The sequence below is a fragment of the Budorcas taxicolor genome, chromosome 3 (genome assembly GCF_023091745.1).
Source record: "Budorcas taxicolor isolate Tak-1 chromosome 3, Takin1.1, whole genome shotgun sequence".
Lineage (NCBI taxonomy): Eukaryota > Metazoa > Chordata > Mammalia > Artiodactyla > Bovidae > Budorcas > Budorcas taxicolor.
This window is the reverse complement of record NC_068912.1, coordinates 78,922,157-78,935,578: the sequence shown is the minus strand read 5'-3', so window position 1 is coordinate 78,935,578 and position 13,422 is coordinate 78,922,157. Positions and strand designations below refer to the sequence as shown.

General features: G+C 40.9%; 1 protein-coding gene across 1 annotated transcript in view; it reads left to right on the top strand.

The window, feature by feature from the left end:
* PDE4B (phosphodiesterase 4B) overlaps positions 1 to 13,084 on the top strand; it is a 533,352-nt gene extending 520,268 nt beyond the window's left edge. The window contains exons 10-16 of the mRNA XM_052638243.1: positions 1,206 to 1,304; positions 1,446 to 1,610; positions 3,751 to 3,850; positions 6,129 to 6,283; positions 6,405 to 6,527; positions 7,247 to 7,429; positions 10,874 to 13,084. Coding sequence (XP_052494203.1) covers positions 1,206 to 1,304; positions 1,446 to 1,610; positions 3,751 to 3,850; positions 6,129 to 6,283; positions 6,405 to 6,527; positions 7,247 to 7,429; positions 10,874 to 11,239 — 1,191 coding nt within the window. The 3' untranslated portion in view covers positions 11,240 to 13,084. The remainder of the gene's footprint in view (positions 1 to 1,205; positions 1,305 to 1,445; positions 1,611 to 3,750; positions 3,851 to 6,128; positions 6,284 to 6,404; positions 6,528 to 7,246; positions 7,430 to 10,873) is intronic.
* Positions 13,085 to 13,422: the final 338 nt, after the last annotated feature.

Sequence of the window (13,422 nt, the reverse complement as noted above, 5' to 3'; positions counted from 1 at the left end):
TTTATACCAGAAGACCAGATTTTGCCCTGAGTTGGGTCCATTAACTCATGAATGGAGAATCCTGTTGAACACATGTTAGGAGAATCCAAGGTGAGGGCAATAGGAAGGACTGAATTATCCCAGAGGATATTTCAGAAACTGTATGCCAAGGATCAGAAAGAAAATATGCACTGATTGCCAGAATTGGAGAAGAGATGAGAGAAACTGACAGCATTGACTCTTGAGCCTTAACCCTAGTAGTGGAGGAAGGCTCAGAAAGAATTCATACCTCCTCCTGGAGGCTGTGCAAGGTGACTTTTCAGCCTTGTGAGAATATGAAATGAGATCAAATGAACATTCAGTGAGGGGGCAGCTGAAAGATGTCATTAGAGGAAGGCTGATTACATATCGGGCCAAGACTCTACGGAGAGCCTGTATCCCTAGTGCGTGCATGCTAAGTCACTTCAGTCATGTCCGACTCTGCAACCCTTTGGACTGTAGCCCACCAGGGCTCTCTGTCGATGGGATTCTCCAGGCAAGAATACTGGAGTGGGTTGCCATACCCTCCTCCCCCTGTATCCCTTACTCTGGGCAATAATTAATAATAGAATAAGTTGCTCCTTTAATCAGATGATCTTGGAATAATCCCACAACACAGGATGGAATGATGTTTCTTCCAGGTCTTTCCGTAGCCCAGAAGCTCTAGGAGATAATGGATGACTAGCATCTTCATGACCTTTTACACTAAATTAGGGTTGATTCACGTACATTCTAGCAGCTAAGTCTCCTTGACCTGGTTCTCAGTGGTAATTAGCAAAGGGCAGAGGAGTTTTCTAGCTGAGATTGTTTTTTAGTTGTTACAGATGGACCAGTGAGCAGAGAAGGGGAGCTACAGGGAAAAGGGCTAGGATGACCTCTAGTCACTTACACCTACTTCTGAAAGCAACATTGGTTGAGGACTGACATGGCAGAAAAATTATAGGCCAGCAGCCAAATTTATAAATAGACACACACTCTCCCTCTTCTGAAAAATATATACAAAAATGTGTAACTAGCATGAGGAGGACACCCAACCTCCCAGACCATTCCATTTTCAAATGTTCATGTAACTGGAACACTAAATACTCTATAGACTTAGTCAACTCGTGCCCACAAAATAAATGAAAACAATGAGGCCTGGTAACAAAAGTGTTTTTATTTCTAAATGTTTCTCATTTTGATGACAGGAGCTGGAAGACCTGAACAAATGGGGCCTTAACATCTTCAATGTAGCTGGATATTCACATAATAGGCCCCTAACATGCATCATGTATGCCATATTCCAGGTGAGTAAACAGGAGTGAATGTTGGTTATCTAATTGGATGTTCTTTATGATTTTTTCCCATCCCAGTTTACCTTTCTGATTTGGCTTTTCTTCATTTTTGGACATCCACTTATTTATTTTTTAACCCATTTTGTTGTACAGGAAAGAGACCTCCTGAAGACATTCAAAATCTCATCTGACACCTTTGTTACCTACATGATGACTTTGGAAGACCATTACCATGCAGATGTGGCGTACCATAACAGCCTGCATGCTGCTGATGTGGCCCAGTCAACCCATGTTCTTCTTTCTACGCCAGCTTTAGATGTGAGTAGTTATGATCTGGTTTGCATACCTTGCCCATCCTCTTTAAAAAGTACTGTGGGAGGTATGATATATTTAGAGAAATAGTGTAATTAGATGATTGCACATACTTGAACTGGCTCTTTGTATTATGTATAACATGTATCAATCAGGTTATTAATATAAGTGGATGACATTTCTACTTGCTTTCTGGTATTAGAGTAGCCTTTCCTTTGCCTCTTTTACATTTGAAAAAATATTTAATTATCAAGCTGGTAACAGGGAGCTTTATTTTTCATTGTGTCTCCAGTACCTGCTAAGTGTCTAGTTTGGCATCTACTGTATAGTCTGCATGCGCTGATCTGAACTGCTGCCACACTACCCCAAGCACTGTGAGAGAGAGCACAGAAATATAACATAAAATGTTACCAATAGTTCCTATCGGGCTTCCCTAGTGGCTCAGACGATGAAGAATCTGTCTGCAACATGGGAGTCTGGGTTCGACCCGTAGGTTGGGAAGATTCCCTGGAGGAGGGCATGGCAACCCACTCCAATATTCTTCTGGAGAATCTCCATAGACAGAGGAGCCTGGTCGGTTACAGTCCATGGGATCACAGAGAGTCAGACACAACTGAATTGTGTCTAGCATATAGTTCCTATTAGTAATAAGCATCCATAGACTTATTCTCCTAAGAGTTGATAAAACTGACTATGTATTGAAGGAAAAGTAACTGAAAATCTAGAACTAAGGAATTAATAATGCTGAAGCAAATAGAGATATCATTCCATCTTGTCTGATATCTTGCTAGAAGGTGGCTGTGGCTGCTTCCCTCACTGACAGTACATTTGTATATATCAATATATGCAGCCCAGGGGGTCCAGCAGGCCATACTCTCCCTTGACAGATGGCCGTGGTGGTTAGGTATTTCCGGAATGTGCAGGCTCACCCAGGAAGGGACTGTTTATGCCCTAGCCCAGACCGCTTTTGCAGGTTCAGTTTGGAGGGTGAAGAAAGATTAAACTGACCCCTGCTCTATAGCTTGGATTCCATATATTCTGAGAAATGAAATCCAAGAAGTTAAGACTGTTTTATTTCCCTGAAGGAAAAAAGCAATATTGTTTTTATGTCCATGTAAGTATCACACAGTGGGACAACACTGTTTATCAACTATCTATCGCTGTTAACTACTGTGTGGCTGGGCCTTCCCTGGTGGCTCAGTCAGCAAAGAATCTGCCTGCAGTACAGGAGACCTGGGTTTGATCCCTAAGTTAGGAAGATCCCCAATATTCTTGCCTGGGAAATCCCATGGACAGAGGAGCCTGGCAGGCTACAGTCCATGGGGTCACAAGTATTGGACATGACTTAGCAATTAAACCACCACCACTGTGTGGCTAGAAATTGATTGTGAGTGCCACAGATGTTTAGAGAAGGAAGAGTTAAATGTGTGTGTGCATAATTTAATTTGAAGGATCAGAGATGTAAGTAACCCCAAAGGATGATGAAAGACATTTCAGCCAGAGGAAGACATTTTAGCCAGAAGCAAGTTATACCTAAATAAATACTAGGTTTAAATCATTGTGTACAGGTAGGGCAAAGGAGGCTTCACAGGAGTTGAGTACTGGGCATCAGGTCTCACTTATTAGAAATGTTCTCCTATTCTGTCTGGAGTAATCACTGAGTGGATAGGTATTTATTGAATGTATGAATAAATAACTGCAAAAGCTTCTGACCACACTACAAGGTTAGTTTTTAAAAAACAACTTATTGGCAGTCTTATAAATCTGGAATTTGGCCTTACTCAGCCTGAAAACATATGAAGGTTTTTATGTCTCTGGGCGGAGCCAGTCTGACTTGCTTCTTTGACCTGTATGTGCTTGTGTTACATAAGCACTATCCTGCAGTACCACTTATCCAAGAAACAAACTTTGGGTACCACCTGATCTTTTACTATAAGCATTCCCCAAGCCACAGCCCGCAGGCTTGATGTAAACATTAAGAGACCTTGTGATGATGGGCAGAATCTACATTTAATTGAACTAGTATATTGAGAGATTATGTAAATCAACGAACCACATGAATGAAATGGGGTACCTCAGTGTGAAGCTGAATCAGCAGGCTAGGCTAATGGAACATGGAAGTCAATAAGCTCATTTTGCTCTGCAGGCCGTCTTCACAGATTTGGAGATTCTGGCTGCCATTTTTGCAGCTGCTATCCATGACGTTGATCATCCGGGAGTCTCCAATCAGTTTCTCATCAACACAAGTGAGTTCACCACTAGAATAGTCATTAGAGATAATTGTATGACTCGCTGCTTCATTTTTTTTCCTACTAATGTTTTCATTATGGATAATAATAAGAGTAATAATGAGGTCATCCTTCCATTCCACTAGACTAGTCAGACCTTTCCTGGATACTGTGTCCAGTCTAGCAACATCATTTTGAACTGCATGGAGAACTTGGGAAAGGTCAGAGGGGACCCATAAAAGCACTCACTGTTTGGAAAATACAATATGTGAGGAAAGAGTAATTGATGTGGAATTATCTAGTAAGGACAAGGAAAGGCTTGGGAATAATGTGGTAATGATTTTCAGGATTATACAGTGCTCTCACAGAGATCATGGTGACCCACTAGTGTCCCTTTCTACAGAGGAAGCAGGTCCAAATGTTGGCTCTGAGCATGCGAGCCTCCAAATAGAAATAAGACTCCAGAAAAAGCACTGGTATAGGCTTCTACAATTCAGGGTGGACGGCTGGGTCATTAAAAGTCTCCCACCCTCTCTTCCAAACCTCTGCATAGGTTTGATTATGGACTGGTCGGTAATATAGATTGGTCTGACTTCAGTGACCTTCAGGGTTGGTCCAACCTTAGGATCCCAAGCCCTACTTGAAGCATTTACCATGCTCAAAACATTAAGTATCCATGCTAATGAAAACCCATGATTTTCCCCAGCATTTCTAAATGCTGAAAACCTAAAAACTTTTCTTTTCTGAGAATATTGTTATCTTGTTGTGGTCAAGATTAACATCAAGTGCTGACAGTTTTAAGAAATGTTGGAGCTACTTGTTGTCAAAGAGCCCTTATCATCCTTTATCATCAGAATATTTGAATGACTAGGTATGAGGTACCTTGTTTATTTTACCTCATTTTTCCATTGAAAGAACATAAACTTTGGGCAGCTACTTGTCTATGTGAGTTATATCAGCTGGTGTATTGTGGCATCATGAGTCATCCCATATATAGGCCAGTTCACACAGAAAAATGGCCTTTTTGCCAGAGCCATGTACAGCATTACAGTACATAAAAGCCAGGTTGCAGATCTATGCCCTAGATCACAGGATGAACAAGGCAAGAGTGCTAAAATGACTTCACATTTCCCACCACCTTTTCTGAAGATGTAACTCAAAGCACAGATAAAACACTGATTTATGACTAATAGCACCTACTGCTAGTAACATATTATCATCACTTGACTATTATTCTTGATTAGGAGAAAATGTAGCTTCATGGGTTGATGCCCGTGTTCTCAACAACAGATCATGGCGCTGTTCAAAGGATGCCTGTGATTTTTCTGTGTGAAAGGCAGGCTAGAAACTATAGTTTAGGTATCCAGATAATGCAATTTCTGGCATTATAGGGCCCTAGGGCAGAAAATCAGAGAAGGCAATGGCACCCCACTCCAGTACTCTTGCCTGGAAAATCCCATGGATAGAGAAGCCTGGTGGGCTACAGTCCATGGGGTTACTAAGAGTTGGACACGACTGAGTGACTTCACTCTCACTTTTCACTTTCATGCATTGGAGAAGGAAATGGCAACCCACTCCAGTGTTCTTGCCTGGAGAATCCCAGGGACGGGGGAGCCTGGTGGGCTCCCGTCTATGGGGTTGCATAGAGTCAGACATGACTGAAGCAACTTAGCAGCAGCAGCAGCAGCAGGGCAGAAAATGGGACATCAAGATTGCTGTAAAAAATTATGGTTTTGTTACCATACTTATAAAAAACTCCAAAAAGCTATGTTATTTGGATAAAGTAAAAATTTTAACTCACACCATTATTTTCTTTGAAAATCCAAAGCTCACAATTGACAGAGCTGAGAAATACATCAAAAAATGAAATAATGTGAAAAATTGGAATACCTTGGATGAAATTTAGTGATGTTTTCAGTCTTTTCTGAAGTACAAAATATGTGAAGAAATGAAGTTGGAAGCTGAGATAAAAATAGGATTTAATTGCTTGGGAATGCCCTTACCTAAAATGTCAAATTCTTCAACTGAAGTGAAAAAGAGAAAAAGGATTTTAAAAATACTATAACTTTTAATAAAAAAGAACATATATATACTAGTATCTACTAGAAGCTTTTTTTTTTTTTTTTTTTTTTTCAGAAACTGACTCTTTTTAGAGGGAGACTAAGGGAAAATGATATATAGGGTCTTGGTTCTTGAAATCATTTGGCGAGAACTTGCTCTGATTTCATACTGAGGTAATGTCACAGTTTGAATTGTACCCCTTTTCATCAAGTCATCATTTTTCCTTGTTTACTAGATTCAGAACTTGCTTTGATGTATAATGATGAGTCTGTGTTGGAAAACCATCACCTTGCCGTGGGTTTCAAACTCCTCCAAGAAGAACACTGTGACATCTTCCAGAATCTCACCAAGAAGCAACGTCAAACGCTCAGGAAGATGGTTATTGACATGGTAAGACTTTGGCCTCCCCATGATCCTTACTTACTTTTACTTCTGCGGAAAGAGAAAATCCATTCTCCTTGATAAACTGAGTTTGTTGAGAGTTTTCTTTTTTCTCTGTTTTTAACCCCAGGTCTTAGCTACTGATATGTCCAAACACATGAGCCTGTTGGCAGACTTGAAGACAATGGTAGAAACAAAGAAAGTTACAAGTTCCGGTGTCCTTCTCCTGGACAACTATACTGATCGTATACAGGTATTGGATGGAAGCCTTTGATTTATTTAACACAAAGCCACACCACACTAAATGAAACAACAATTAGAAAAAGAAAACAAATAAATTTACTTAGTTGCATGTCCTAGGTTACTATTACAACTTCAGGCTTATTTTAAGAATAAGCAAAGGAAAATGGATATTCAAGTTGATCCTCTAATTTACAAAGAAAAACAGAACTCTACTTATTGAGTTGCTTAATTCTAAAAATAAACAGCAGAATCTCATTGTAATAGGGTGTACGTGCCTGCTGATCCCAAAAGCTCGTGTTTGGATATAAATCCCACTGACTTGAACTTTGTCAGGTCTGTTTTGGTTACAAACTGCCTTTAGCTGGTCTCCTCTTTCCACAAGTGGAAAATATGAAGACATCTACTTTGAGTAATTCTTTGCATTTTTTCCAAACTGAGGAAAAGAAACTATGGCAGCAGCATCTGACCTCTCATGTCCCTTCCAATTTTTAAATTCAATGACTGTTAATCAAAGAAGACACATTTTCCCTTTTGGGACACTAATAATGGCAAATAACCAACTCTGGCCAGCACCATTGTAATCTTGCTTTTTTGGTGCAAACACCATAATTATAATGCAACTAAAATGTTCTTGGGTCTGGTACCAAGTGTACTAGTACAAGAGGGATGAGATGTTCTAGTAGTATTTATACCTAATTTTATGGGATTTTCAAAACTTGATGATTTCAGGTCCTTCGCAACATGGTACACTGTGCAGACCTGAGCAACCCCACCAAGTCCCTGGAATTGTATCGACAGTGGACAGACCGAATCATGGAGGAATTTTTCCAGCAGGGAGACAAAGAGCGGGAGAGGGGAATGGAGATCAGCCCCATGTGTGATAAGCACACAGCTTCTGTGGAAAAATCCCAGGTATCTAATATGAGGTTTTTAAAGTTTCTGTAGGGTCTGCTGATGGTTGAACTGGAGGACTCTTTCTAGCTATTTTCTCTTAAATATATATATATATATATATATATATATATATATGCATGCATATTATATATAATATGCCTGTATAAAATATGTATATTATATAAAATATGTATTATATATATGTATATATGTGTATATTTATATACAGGCTTCCCAGGTGGCAGCACTAGTGGTAAAGAATCCACCTGCCAGTGCAGGAGACACAAAAGACGTGGGTTCAATCCCTAGGTCAGGAAGATCCCCTGGAGCAGGAAATGGCAACCTGCTCCAGTATTCTTACCTGGACAGTTCCATGGGTAGAGGAGCCTGGTGGGCTGTATTTCATGGGGCCACAGAGAGTCGAACACAACAGGGCAACTAAGCAGCATGTATACATATATATGTGGGTGTGAAATTATAAGGAAGCAACTACTTATTTAGTTTCATTATACTCGTGACTCATTTGCCTTCTCCATTACACTCCGTTTCACAGTGAGGAGATAAAGCGGTCTTCAGAAAACCCATCAAAGTTTGGATGGTGTATCCTCAGTGTAGATCAGTACCTGTGACCATAGCAAATCCAACTGAGTTAACCGAATGCTGCCATCTCATCCCTCCAGGTTTCCCCCAGCTCTGTCTTTATCTAGGACCTCTACTCTTCATCCTTGTTTCCCGAACCTTGTTTTCAGTGTCCAGAATCATACACACTGCCACCATCACCAGAGGTGGCGAATCACTTTCCCGCATATCTCTTCTGCCTCATGGTCAAAGCCCTGTGCTGTGTCCCAAATATGCATATTATATATATATGTGTGTGTGTATATATATATATATATATACACATGCACACACATAGACATGGGCTTCCCAGGTGGCACTAGTGGTAAAGAATCCACCTGTCAAGGCAGAAGACTTAAAAGACGTGGGTTTGATCCATAGATCTAAGGTTGCATCTACACTTCTGAGAATAGGCTGACATCTTTTGGTTGTATCCAAAGTTAGTTACAAACTCCCTCTGTGCCGGAGGTACATTACACTGTAGGCAGGGAGGTGCCCCTAGCTGAAAAATATGTAGCGCTAGAAAGTGTTGATATCCTTACAAAGGTTTCAGAGCCAGCTGAGATGCTATTTTTTTCAGAAACAAATGACCTGAGCCAGGCAGTCATGATTCAGATTGTGTCTCTAGGCTGCCCAAGGCCTTTATCACAAAATCATTCAGACTATTTTTTGTTAGTGTTTATCCTCTTTCTCCACTACTTTCTACCCCCAAATTTGCATGTAGTTGTAATATCAGTATATAATTCCTTTGCAATTATCACTGTGTTGCTTTTTTAAAAAACCCAATAAAATGAATTTAAAGTCTGTAAAAGTGCTCTGTAAGTCTAATATGCCATAAAAACATGTCACATTAAGGCCAATTCAAAATCCTCATGCCTTAATTAGAATAGGATATTTGTGAATTAGTTAATTAATTAGCCTACTGTCTTTTGATTAGCAATAGAGGTGTTTGGTATATATGTGATGTTCTGTGTGGTTTTCCACACATTTTCATATACATTATCCCATTTGAATCTCCAAACAGCCTTTTGAGACAGACATAGCAGCTATTTTTGCAGAGTGTCAGGTGAATAAGCTGGCCTCTTGGTTCAGTTCACCAGCTCATCACTGCCCTCCACCCAAAGCACTCCATCACTGTGAACAGGTCTCTCTGTTTCCATGACATTGTGGTCCACGGTGGCGTTTCCTACAGGTGGGCTTTGGTGAGCATTGTCTGAGTAGACTGGTGATGAAACCCTTGACTAGGTGCTCTTCAGATTTGTAGTGTTCTCTCACCCTAGGGCCTAGGAAATGAGCGACTAGAGGCTGCCTTTCTTATAAATGCTGAACATTTAGTAAAAGCAAAACAAATGAAGAAAGAAAATGGCTGCACTGTAGCAGCTCATTGAATTTTCTCCGTTGCTGATGAGCTTTTTTTTTTTTTTCAAATCCCTGGAAAACTCATTGAAAATAGTATTTAAAAACCCTTAAACACACGTAAAGAATTAAAAGAGAGGAAAGAAGAGTGGGTGGAAGAGAAATATTTGAATCATCTACAGCCAGTGTTATAACCAGTGCAGATCAGAGATCCCCTGACTTTGGTGTGAATTCTGTTAATGCTAGGGAAACACCAGAGAAAAGAATCAGAGAGAGAGAAAGAGAGGAAGAAAGGAAAGAAAATAGGTTGATCAGAGTCATGATGGCTAAGGTCCTTTGATATGGTACAACTTGGATGTATGAAATAACTGGCCCCAAACTAGAATGTTAACAAAGAGGTTTCCAGCAGTGTGGAAAGTTAGCTATGTAATGCCCCATGGGTGCACAGAGGTTGCCCTTGCTCGTCTACCCCTGAATCCTGACCCAGCATCTCTCCAGCTCCTCAGACCATAACAGGGGAATTCCATTCCCTCATTCAACTAGTGCTGGTTCTTTCTCTCAACCTGCTCCCACCCCCAGTGTTTCCTGTTTGTCCCACACTGGACGGGTCAGCATAAGGCCACAGAGCCAGCACATGCAGGATGCATAGCCCCTGTGTAAACCATAACAGAACCATAAGCTTCAAGTTTCTTCACAGGAACACTAGCAAAGGAACTGCTTAATTGTCTTTATTTTTTCCTTCTTTCTCCCAATGGAAATGATGGTGTGCCCTCTGGATCTAAAACAATTGCAGACATGTCCACAGAGGGGATATTTATTTGTTTAGGAGCTTGAAGTATTTTCAAGTGTTTTACCTACGTCGTCTACAAACCAAAAGCATTCCACAGGACTTGAGACATGCCAGAGTCATCCTGGGCTGGCTCCCTTTCGTTTTAAAACCGCGGCATATTTTAAAGTTATCAGGGAAAGAATGTTGAGTCAGAGCTCAGTGGACCAGGGGCTTCCTTCTTCAGAGAATGACTCACAGAATCCAAGCAGTGACAAAGTCATTCCCAGCCAGAGTTATATCCAGACTTCTTATTTGGCACACATCAGAGGAAAAGTAATCAGTTCTAGTGAGACCAACACAGGCTTTGGAATCAGACAAAGTTGGGACAGAGTCCCAGCTCCACCGTTTACTGGCTCTGTGACCTCTGACAAGATGTTTCTGAACCTCAGTGAGTCTCAATGAACCACAGCGAGTCTTAGTTTTCCTTTGTGAATGGTGAATATCTATTCTCAATCTGTGGGATTAAGAGCAACAATGCATATATTGCATTCAGTGCAGGGTGTACCATATAGTCAATGCCCAAATAACAGAATCTGGTATTATTTAATCTTTGTTGGGTTGTTGTGTCTTTTTTTTTTCCCCTCTTGCAAACCAGGGCAGCTTGTTTGCTTTTCCAGGGCCCATCACAATAACAGAGATGTAACTTTATTTTTCCTCAGGTGGGTTTCATCGACTACATCGTCCATCCCCTGTGGGAGACCTGGGCGGATCTGGTTCAGCCTGATGCCCAGGACATTCTGGATACTTTAGAAGATAACAGGAACTGGTATCAGAGCATGATACCCCAGAGCCCCTCCCCACCACTGGACGAGCAGAACAGAGACTGCCAAGGTCTGATGGAGAAGTTTCAGTTTGAACTAACCCTCGAAGAGGAGGATTCTGAAGGCCCCGAGAAAGATGGCGAGGGCCGCAGCTATTTTGGCAGCACAAAGACGCTCTGTGTGATTGATCCAGAAAATAGGGATCCTCTGGGAAAGACTGAGGTAGATATCACCACAGAAGACAAGTCCCCGAGCGACACATAATCTCCCTCTTCATGCGGAGATGAACATTCCACCCTTGACAAGCATGCCAGCGGTATGGTAGGGCCAGCCCGCCATAGGGGCCAAGGCCTGCACGGGACAAAGGCCATGTGGCCTTTCCAGTTACTTGAGTTCGGAGCCAGAATGCAAGACCGTGAAGCAAATAGCAGCAGCTCAGGAAATTCCACGGTTGACTTGCCTTGCTTGCAAGCTGAGTGGAGAGCTGAAGCTTTCTGTGGTTCTGGAGGCCAACTGTGCATCACGACCGAATAGCTTGAAAGTGGAAGGAAGACACCAAACTGAGAGATTTTTCTGCACTATGTTTTGGGCATCTGTCCCCTCTGGTGACTGAACTGACTAATAATGTCATTTCTAAATCTGCTTACCTGTCCCCTTGTCTGCCACCCTGTGTGCCTTTTTTTGTAAAACATTTTCACGTGTTTAAAATCCTGATGAATACCTAGAATTTAGTATCAGCTTCTACACAGATAAGCATTACAAGCTGACAAAAAATTCTGACTCTTTCTGAGGGGGAAAAAAAAAAGGAAAGGAAATTGTCTTCCTTCTTTCTTGGGCAATATCTTTTACTCAACTGCAGTTACTTTTGCAAATAGAAAGGCTATACTTCTAACCACATTCAACTTCCTTCCCCTATGGTTCCAAACAACTCCTCAGTTGCCCTTATAACAGATCTCTGTCTGCTTGCTTTGAACAGTACTTTTTCTCCTCTAGAATTGCACTTCTTTGCTATAAACAGAATAAAGTTGAACAAACTAAGGGGTAGGAATGGGTAGTTGTCTTGTTCACAGTAACAGTCTGTGTAGAATTCCGCTTCACAAGGCAGTTGCCCTGTCGGGTCCTGAACCCCTGTGCCGCTGGGGTTGCAGGATCCCCATCCTGTTCTCTTGCTCCCCTCTTCATGCTCACACCAGTTACACTGTTTCCAATTTAATGCTGCCGTCTTTCTCGTGCACTGCCTTCTGTGCTAACACCTCCATTTCTGTTTATAACCATGTATTTATTACTTAATGTATATAATGTAATGTTTTGTAAGTTATTAATTTATATATCTAACATTGCCTGCCAATGGTGGTGTTCAATTTGTGTAGAAGACTCTGCCTAAGAGTTGCAACTTTTCTTGTAACGTTTTGTATTGTGTATTATTATATAACCTGAACATTGCTGAAGAGATGTCCCCCTCGCCAGTTGGGTCTGCCCTTTTCCTGGTCCGAGTTGCTAATACTGCTCAACTCCTTCATGAACTGGTTTTGAAAACAGGACTCTCACATTAGATACTAATGGTTTCTACTGAGCTTTTACTTTTGTATAGTTTGATGGGGTGTGGGGGCAGTGGGCTGTGGTTTTTACCCCTGTTCTATTCAAATCTGTACACATGAGTTGAGTTTTAACTGAGTTCTTCTATAACTGAGGCTTCAGTTTAACAAGAAACACTACGTTCGGTTTAACAAGCAACTCACCAATCATTCTTCTGAGAGTCCCCAAACTACTGACTTTAAAGAGAAAGCTCCCAGCCTGCCATTAAGCAGGAATGTCAATGTTCCGATTAATTACTAAAGAAAACAATAAAAACAATGTGAATTTTACAATGAAATGTGAACTGACATAGTAAATTATGCAAATGTGAAGCTTCTGATAACACTTGCTAGACCTCTGTCTGGCTTCAGTCTCTGTAATATCTATATCATGCTTTCAGTTCAGCATTGTGACTCAGTAGTTCAAGAAATGGCACAAATGTGCATGACCAATGGGTTTCTATGTCTATGAACACTGCTTATTTCAGGTGGACATTTTATTGTTTTCCAAAGTTTCTCACAATGTATGTTATAGTATTATTATTATATATTGTGCTCAAATGCATTCTTAAGAGACTTTTATATGAGGTGAATAAACAAAAGCATGATTAGACTGTAGGCCCAATTATTTCGTGGTTAGTTCTGACGCATTAAAAGCAGATATTTTTTTCTCTTCTCTCCTACCATACCCCACAAAGAAAACCCCCCACTTTGCTTGGCCAACATCACACCTAAAGTTTCATAATCTGTGTCCAAAAAGTCCCCTAGCTTGGAACATTTACTTTTTTAACAACTGTTCGACAGAGTTGGTGGTGCAAGACGGGAGATGGTGAATTAAAAGAAACAAAGCCCCTTTAAGAATCTGAAGAGTTT